At 40.5% G+C, this 10,021-nt stretch overlaps 1 protein-coding gene across 2 annotated transcripts in view; it reads right to left on the reverse strand.

Moving 5' to 3' along the window:
* The window catches only part of nlgn4xa (neuroligin 4 X-linked a), a 41,910-nt gene extending 35,194 nt beyond the window's left edge, over window positions 1–6,716 (reverse strand). The window contains exon 1 of one of the 2 annotated variants that reach the window (XM_041032497.1): window positions 6,241–6,716. In XM_041032497.1, the coding sequence (XP_040888431.1) occupies window positions 6,241–6,716 (476 nt within the window). The remainder of the gene's footprint in view (window positions 1–6,240) is intronic. The other variant, XM_041032498.1, reaches the window with a different exon arrangement.
* Window positions 6,717–10,021: the final 3,305 nt, after the last annotated feature.

The raw sequence follows: 10,021 nt of genomic DNA on the forward strand, positions 1-10,021 counted from the left end.
GAGTTTTAAACAATGTCAGAAGTTAATGACTCATCAAGTATATTATCAAAAAGGAAAGTTGTTGCATCATCTGCAAAGAATTACATACTGTGTGACATATAACTTAGCCTGATAAAATTAAATGTAGAGAGAAGATAAAGGTAAATAATAAGTAATGATTATGAATCATTAATTCTTTTAATCTTTTATTCACTTCATTATTGTGTGTCTTCAGGATAAATCTCTCACACAGAGGGAATATGGAAAAAACTATGCTAATGTAATCCAGATGTTCTGTGCTAATGTATTTCCTAATTCATTCAGTGTTGTGCAACATGCTATATTTTTCCAGGGCTACCTTGAAGACAGCCTGATGGCAACCAAGTGCTGCATGTCACAAGATCATAGACTCCAAATGTCACATCCTGACTGTTGTTTCATCGCTGTCGCTTCCGATGAAGTGTTTAGCTGAACGTGGGGAGGGGAGTTAGCGACACAGACGCCACTTCACCGTCTCGCTACCACACTGCTGCCCCAGCCTCAAGTCATTTCCTGCTGCCTCTTTCCTAGCGTATGACTGGCTGTCACAAAGCCCCACCACAAGAAACAGAGAATGGCAGCTCCTTTCAGAGGCACTTTGAGCACTGCAAGGCCACTTAATACTGAAAAGAGGGCCAGAAGATCACAGCTCTGGTGTTAGTAAAAATGTTGCTTTTAACAATATCAAGTGGGATGGATAGGTGGATACTGTAGACTACTGTAGGTTCTCTCCCCCGAAAGGACTGTGGCAGACTCATAAATGTGAGAAAAAAAAAAGTTTGATGTTGGAGTCAGAATTTGTGTTGAAGAAGAAATGGAAAATGTGCACTTCTCAGCTTTAGGCAATTAGCCCCCTAGCTAGTACAACTAGCATGTGAAGACCGAATTCCAAAACAAAACCCAGTTAAAATCTTTCTTACTTTTACATACACCAGAACGCAGAAGATCAGATTAAAGCAGGAAATCCAAAACCAGATTTACTTCCAGTGGCTAGACCCTATCACATTTATTAAAAGTTAATTGATAACCCCAGACGCATAGGTTTGGTTTCATCAGTTAAGTTCAACGAAATAAAAACAGAAAAACACCTGAAACCATGTTTGTGTGGTATAGTTTTTAAATAATTGTCATGTTTTCATTGTAGATTAAAATGATGCTAATTAATTTCTATCCTTAATAGGTTAAAAGTCACAAAGTTGAATTTAGCTTGGCTTTATTTCCTATAACACATCAGGTGGACTGAGTGTAGCACTGACTTGGAGTGTGGGCTCCACCAAATAAAGTGGAAGTGCTGACTTTACACTCTACAAAATTACATAACCACTTGATGTGTTTGGCACCGAGATGCAAGTAAATAAAACTGAACGGCAGCGGCTCGGAAAATGCAGTCTTGGAGCTATTTTCTCCCGCCGTTTTCCTCGGTTTGCCTCATTTTATCTTTGCCTTATAAAGTGCTGCGAAGAGTATTTTTAATTTGAGGAACAGCTTGCTCCAGCGCTGTGCAAAAAGTCGACTTTTGACTTTTTTTTTGCTTTCAGAAAGCTTAGAATAAATCATGCCTGCTGCTGAAACATTAAGCTGCTCGGTAGTGCCTGTGGAAGGGCATATGAAGGGAACAGTCGAGCCCAGTGTCGAGCAGTAAAACAGAACTAATGTGGGACATGTCGACAATTAAAAAAAAATGGAAGCATGGCAGCCACGGTATTGTCTCCTTTTCTGAGAAAGGCCCCTCCGAGGAAACATCTTCACTCTGATTAATTCACCATCCAGCTGCATGCCACCTCCCCAGCAAGTTTGCTGCTACTGCAGAGGCTGATAAAGCCAGCTTTACTGCCTCGACACCACACGCTCCAAACTCTTTCTCTACATCCACACATCATCCATATCCTGCTTGAACAAATGAAAAGAGCTCTGGGGCATTTCGGCTGCACGGCCGGTAGTCGATTTGAGCGTGCTTAGAGCGGGGCCATAGCGAATTTTCTCTTTTCAAGTTCCAATCAGATGCCAAAAAAAAAAAAAAAAAAAATAGATGTTGCTTAATCTGTCAACCCACTTGAGGTGCGAGAAAACTATGAATCTGTTCCCTGATCCCGCTTGGCTGGCAGGAGATTTTGACATCACACCGGATTTCTGAAAAGGCCAACTCGTGACGGGGATATAAAGATATAAAGATGATGGGTAGCGAGGCACTCCCCACTGAGCTTAGACACATTATTATGACTCTTTTATGCATCGCTCCTCGCTCTTTTGTTTCTGTATTTGCCATAACAGAAAATAAATGATGGGAAAATGGGAATGCAGTGCATTATCTACATCTACAAAGTGCTGCATCTGGTCCATTTAACAAGCCTCGCATTTTCTTTTTTTGTGCAGGCAGAAACCTTGTCACTCCACTTCAGGTGGTTTTAACATGCAGTCCGAAGCCACTGCGGTGTGTTTTCCTCCAGGTTCACCTTTACCTCCGAACATGCACGGGCTCCCGTTGCTTTCAAAAACCCATTAAAAATAGCTTAGAGACATAGCGTGGCCTGGACTAATGTAGTGCATCGTGTTTCACAATGCCTGGCCTGATGAAAACCTTTCGAAAACCCCCATGTTGGATAAATGGATGGAGTCACAGTGGTCATGCTGAACAGCAGGCTGTTTTGGAAGTGGCAGGAGAAAAGCTGGCCTTTAGGACAAACATTACATTAAACATCTCAATGAGAAGACGTCAGTGCGTTTTACACAAATCCATTAGACGTGGACTGAAAGCAGAGACACAAATTGATTCACACAAAACTAATCAGTGACTATTTTGTTAATCAAGCAACAGTTTAAGTCCTTAAACTGAACTAAATGTCCATCCTGTGATGAATAATTGAATATGTATTTGGTATATTTGAGAGTGTTAAACAAATCAAGCTATTTTGAGGGTTTATAGATCAATTTATTGATCAGTGAATTGAAATAAATAAGCAGATTAGGTGATAATGAGAATAATACTGTCACCGAAACGCAACACTTCCTGCAGATTTTTCAAATTAAAAGCCAGGTGTTGCATGTTGCGTTTGCAGTAGGGAACAAGGAAAATTCAAAATGAAGTCCTCACCTCTAATAAAGGCCTGTTCCAAAGCTTCTCTTTGTCACTGGGGTAAATAAAGCCACTATTTTTCAAATCTGACAGTATATACAGGACTGAAACTAAATTCAGCTAGAAGCTAAAAAAAAAGTGCTTTAATAAGCAGGCTACTGCTACTACTATTGGTCATTTTATTAGAAAAACACACATAAAACAGACACAAAAACAAATCATTATACATACAGGATTGCTGTGCGCTGATTTATTGCACCCAGTAGAGTACAATAACTTTTAGGTAGGTAGTGAATCATTTGAGAAAAGCCCCTGCCTGTGCACCGATGCACGATTGTGAGATTATCCCTCTCCTGCACTGTTTTAATCTACCGTGAGCTCAAGAGCTCAGGGGACTAAATTTAGCATAGAGCTGTCAAGAGATCTCAGCCAAACACACACGTTAATATGCCTCGCTATCCATCCAACACCGTCTATGCTGCTTCCCAAAACAGCCCTGAAACCCCCCCGACCTCCAGCCGCTCCAGGTTATGTTCAAGCACACAGTTGCTTTTAATGGAGCACAAACATGGCTGCTGCAGGACCTGGTACAAGCATCACACCCACTCCAAGTGTTGCAAGTGTTCGCTCGAATGAGGGAGTGCAGAAAACAAGCCATTACAGATGAAGCCTTCAACCTGAGAGCATGAGAGCAATTCAGAACCTTACAGTGTGCTTTTTTTTTTTTTTTAAAAATCACTCTTTGTTAACAGCACTGACAGAGGCTTCACATTTGTCTTTTAGCCAAACCGTTATTTGCTAATTAGACTTGCTAGCAAAATCAAGGGCATCTTTAAAGAGCTCCCATGTGATTGTTTCATTTCATCCTTATGTTCATTGCACGAGGTGATGACACAGCACATACTGTAAAAAAAATAAAAAATTTAAATCTCCAACATTTTATAATCGTTTGCATTTGGGGAATAAAACCTAATGAAAACTAAAGCCAATGAAAAATCTAAACTCAAAAGAGCTTTTAAAATGTTTTGTTCAAAAGCTCTATGGGGTAATGTCAGAAACAGAAATGTTCCCCCTCTCTGCCTTGTGTGTGTGGGTATGTTTGATTGATTCCACATAGCAGATTAATTATATTTTACCCAGAGACCCAGAAAGCAATCAGTGCTATTCTCGAATACTACACTGAAAAAAATGTTTCATTGAATTTACTCAATTTTAATATTGAAAGTGGTTGCACGCAATACATTCATCTAAATCTAGTCATATTTTTTAAGTTGACTGTACTTAATATTTTTGAGTAATTTCAAATAAATTATATAAATTTTGAGTATTTGTTACTCTGATTTCCTTAGTAATTCTGATTAAACCCATGTTTAATTTTCTTAATTTTATTATATTGTAGTTACCTAATTTGTTATTGTGCTTTAAATTAAATTAAATTGTTTTATTCTACTGTCACAGGGAGACCCCGTGCACTAAAGTAAGGCACATGTGCTACGCACTCTTTCTCAGGTAGATTTTATCAGAATGTTGATCCTGGTGTGAACTGCTGGTGGTGATGTGTGTGGTATGAACATTTGGAGGAGGGGGTGAAGGAGAGAAGACACATTGTGATTGTGTATTTGATTTATTGAATTTAACTTGTGTTCACCTGTCTCCTTTGTTGCACTTCTTCCTCTGTCAGACCAGGAACAGCCAAACCTGGGCTGGAGCGGTCCATTTGGTTAAATAGGGGGGTTCACAAGGGAAGAAACCAAGTGTGGTAGAGTGGGAGGGGTGTTTTGTCTTTTGTGGTGAAATGACCTGTAAAAGTATCTTGTTTAAAAAGAAATATGTGCTTTCAAAGTAAGTTTAACTGAACTTCTATTTAATAATTTCTTATTTAATATTGGGATTACTGTAAGTGTGCTGGAAGAGATAATTGATATTGATTTCTTGAGAAGGTGCAGTCCACCAGTATAAAAGTGAGGAGGCTGTGGTGGCCAGAGGCTAGAGGAGAGAAGCACAGCTCCTGAACACAGCTCCAGATTGCAGCTCCTGCCATGGTGCCAAACTTTAAGGCAGAGGTGTCCAAACTGTTCCACAAAGGGCCGTGTGGCTGCAGGTTTTTGTTCCAACCAAGCAGCAGCACACCAGACTTCACTAATTTAATCAATTGATCTCAACCTGTAGCCACATGGCCCTTTGTGGAACAGTTTGGACACCACTGCTTTAAGGGTATAGCCAGAAAGGCAGTTTAGTGTGAATTCTTTTGTTGTGTATTATTTTGATTCTTCTTGAGAAGTGCTCTTGAGAATTTTTTTCCCCCCCTTTTTTGTTTACTTTTGTCTTTCTGGTTGGCCCAATGTGCATTTTTTACTGTGAAGTTTTTGAACAAGACTATAATTTTGTCAAATTACTGGAATTACTCCAGACTGCCACAACTTATTGTTGTATACCGGGTTTCTCGGCCACCCCCACATCTACATATGAATTTTGATTGTTTTAAATAAAATTGTGATTTGAATTAACATATTTTATATATATGCAGAATAAAACAATTTAATTTATAGAACAATAACAAATTAGTTAACCATAATATATGAATTACATAATGAATTTAAGTAAATTAAACATGGGTTTAGTTAGAATTACTAAGGAAATCAGAGTAACAAATACTCAGAATTTTTGTGCTGAAACTGCTTATCTAATTTATTTGAAATGACTCAAAAATATTAAGTACAGTCAGCTTAAAAATGTCTAGATTTAGATGAGTGTATTGCGTGCAGCCACTTTCAACAGTAAAATTGAGTAAATTCAACAAAACTTTTTTTCAGTGTATCCTTCTCCCATAATCCCACGTTTACTAATACCGTAAATACTCAAATAGTGGTGCAGGCGAGCACAGTCGCCGTGGTTGTGTGTGTGTGTGTGTATTTCCTGTCCATTGCAGGCAACTCTAAACTGATCAATGCAACATTTAGGCTTAAAAGTTGCACAATAAGAAGCATCCGAGACAACTGTGGCACCCACTGGTTCTGACTGAAAGTCCACAATAAAAGTCTGCACAGCCTCCTCCTGCAGCAGCAATATGCACCATCCCAACATTCCTGCTTTTTGTTTTCAAGGTGTGGAATGCCTCCTAACAGCCACAGAAAACTTTTATGCTCTACGGCAAGCCTGAGTTGGTTGACCTACCATCCTCTGTGGGGACGTAGATGTTCAGGTAGAGGCAGTCCTCACTCTGCTCCTGCACATAGGTTACCAGAGTATCCAAGTTGGCGGTGAACCACACAGGGAGCATGTCGTTGAGTAAAAACCGGTCCTCTAAGAACTGAGGACAAACTGGAGCAAACTGAGTAGCATTCCTGATGCCCGGCCAAGACATGGGTGGCTCCGGCGGCTGGAACCTCCGTTCCCCTGTTGGTGCCAACGCATACGGGATCCCCAAATACTGCTCCACTGGTCCCAGGATTTCATTGGGTAATGTAACCTTGACTCCCCGCAATTTTCCATAATTGGTGGTGACCACTGGGTGCTGCTGGGCCTCAACATTCGCCACACAGATGGACGTCAGCCCTATCCACAGTAGAAGGCTGGCCTTGGCTGTGAAGCGACACATCCATGAAGGGCCTTTGGGTGCTGACATGCTCCCAGTGTGCTGAGCCTGAGCCATGACAGGTCGCGGTTACGGTCCAACCTCAGGTCCTCGGCAAACACCCTCCAGCCCCTCCAGTAAGACACTTCCTGCTCCTCCTCAAGCCGTGAGCTGAGAGAAGGAGCCCCAGTGAAAAAGAGCAGCTTTCTCAAAGCCCCCCATCCTGAGAGCCTGCGTGGAGAACGACTCCCTTGTCCACAACAGGAAATGGCCTACAATGGTCTTAGGTTACCTGGGCTCCAGCTTGATGGAAAATCCTGAAAGAAAAAAACAACAGATTTGATCCAATGTAGCTTTATGAGTAATTATATCATTCTATTTTGCATATACTGTAGCAGGTATGTCACAGTGATTCAAGATCAGATTTAGCCACATACAGTGTTACTACTTCTTCCATCAGCTTTGATCAGCAAGGGTTTGGTCACCAATATCATCATATTCTGTAATCCTGGTTTGTTTTTAGCCATGATAAGGTGGTTTCCACTACCCTACTACCAAAGTAGTAGTCCACCAAGGACTACTACTTTTCCCCTAAGATGAAGAAGGAGCTCAACATAGTGATGACTATGTCATGGCTATTGTGGACCACTTTCTGGATGTCCAGGACCCCTACAATGTGGGGATCTGTACTCATTTGTGTCCCATTAATTATTACTGTTATTGTTAGTCTTATTATTATTATTATTATTATTATCCTCTGGCCCACCACCTGTAGGAGGTGCCAGAGGACTCGGCAACCTGGGCCTGGACCCAGATAAGCGGCACATGATGACATGACATGACATGCTAAGCTAAAAGGATGATCAAGGTAAACAATACCTGCTAAACATCAGCATGTTGTTCTTATTGTGAGCATGTTGGCATGCTGATGTTAGCATTTGGCTCAAAGTGCCACCATGTCTGGGAACAGCCTCACAGAGCCACTTGCATGGCTAAAGGATCTCAGTCTTGTTAGAATTATTTTTTTTTGTCCGTGCTTTAGCTGAAGCCACTGAAAAGCAAGTGAATTATGTCTTAATTTTCAAGATTAACCTGTAAAGACTTACAATTAAAACTCAGAATTTTTGTGGGTTTTGGAAAATGATTTGAAAAACTACTGGAGGCCCTGCTGAGATGTTGAGATTGGTTGAAATAATTTGATGACAGTTAATTCTCAGGCTCCTCTGGGAGGGAGTTTTGGAAAGCTTCTCTGAATTAGAAATCTGCTCTGTGGGCTTTTTCTGCCTCTCATGGACGTTTCTCTGTCAAAACCAGATGGTATGCAACCCGTTAATTCAATTTCCTGTTGGAGCTCTCACCTCATTCCAATGCCCCCAGGTTTTAAGACATTTTTTAAATATATATATTTTTATATATATTTTAAGTGGTCTGGTAGAAGAAAATCTCATGCCTGACTGCTTCAAACCAAAAATGTTGATTAATTACCCTCTCATTCTAAAAACACTGCATGTCACTCAAAGTAAAGCCAAATCAATTGTTAAATCTCAAGCTGACCGGTGCTGACTCCTTTCTGGTATCAAATATAAATGAAAAAGCTGCATGAATAAATAAGCTGAATTTTTGCTAATAGAGCCAAAGTACATGCCAATCTTTGCCAGCAAGATTTTCAAACTAAACAGTTTTCAAACAAGGATTAGTGAAACAGAACAGAAAGGATTCAAGCTGTTCCTGAGTGCAGCTGCAAGGATCTGTCATGTAGGCCTGTCTGCCGGGGAAACATATCAGCTCTGAGACAAGAAAATGGCTGCTGAAAATCCACCTTAACGCAGTGTCATGTGTTACGGTGGCAACAAACCAGAGCTGGTAAAATAAAAGCTTAATTGTGTGTTAGTGTGTATAGGAATGAGGCCGCCACAAGGTGGATGTCAGAATGTGTGCAAGGTCCTTATCATTGACATACAGGTGCATGAACTCCAGTACAACAACTATGTAGTCAAGTTGCTACAATATACACGATTATACAATTAAAACTCACAAAAAACCAATCCCTGAGACTCTCGGATGTGTTGGTCCTTGTTGTTCCGAGGTCCAGATTGATACACAAAGGCGACAGAACGTTTGAAGTAATGGCTCCCAGACTTTGGAATGACCTGCCTGGGGAGATCAGGGCTGCAAACCCATTGCAATTGCTTCACAAAATGTAATACTCTGCACAGGGATGCAGGTACGAGAGACATTTCTGCTGATGGTTTCATGCTGTTCCTCTTACGGTGGCCCAGCAGGCCAAAAAAACACAGCAATGTGCCAGAAAACGGCCAAGAAGAAAACTGCCGGTTAGCAAACATGGATGTAAACACTACAGGTTTCAAAATTGTCTTGGAAAATGTTTCACAATAAAAGACATAGATGGACATATATATTGGACCTCAAGTACAAGCTGTTGGACTAGTTAAATACAAAACAGAAAAGTGCACTCATCAAAAGACCAAATTATTTGCAAGTTTAAGTTAATCTGTTTAGGTAATATTGTTTATTTATCCTTCTGTCAACAAATTCCATTCCAAAAACACATCACTGAATCATCCTGTTGGGTTAGGCTACACAGAGTAGTTTAGCATGATTCAATCCCGAATGCATCATCCTGCTGCCCCAAAATTCCCACTAGAGAACAAAATGTGTATTCATCCAACACTGCAAATAGTCCCCAAACAAATGCACAGCTTCCTCTTCTTGTCTGACTAGGACACCAAAACTACAGTGAGTTTTTGTTGATAGCAAAGAACATAATAGAATAAAAATCAACTTTTAATCATAAAAATTAATCTCCCCCCAGGTTACCCTTGTTTTAAACCTAAAAAGTTTGCCATCCTACCCTCAGACTCATCTCAGAACTAGCTAGTGTTTCCATGGTAACAACCAATGGCACCTGCTGACAACTGGCACAAAAAAAAACTGAGGAAAAAAAAAAAGGTCTCATAATGTCTCATGCTTTGCTTACAATGTTGTGGAGCTGGCAATGAGAAAAGAAGACATTCTTCAAGAGTGCAGTAAACAAGCCCTTAAAAATATTTCTCAGGGGAAAATAGTTTCTTAAATTCCTGCTGCTCTTACTCTGTGCCCTGAATTTCCCCGGTAAAATGTCCTTGTAACTGTCTTTCAGACTGCTTCTGCTGGAGCGAAAGAGGCCGAGCAGCCTGCTGCATGCTTTCAGTTTGTGAAGAGAATACCCAGAATACACTGGAAGCTGAAATAGTCAAGAATAAATTGGAGGAAATTCACAGTTATGGCCCCAGGATACATGGATGACATGATGACATCATGATCCCTTTAACACCAAATATTATGCTACTTTTGAT

The sequence above is a fragment of the Toxotes jaculatrix genome, chromosome 24, assembly GCF_017976425.1.
Source record: "Toxotes jaculatrix isolate fToxJac2 chromosome 24, fToxJac2.pri, whole genome shotgun sequence".
Taxonomy (NCBI): Eukaryota; Metazoa; Chordata; class Actinopteri; family Toxotidae; genus Toxotes; species Toxotes jaculatrix.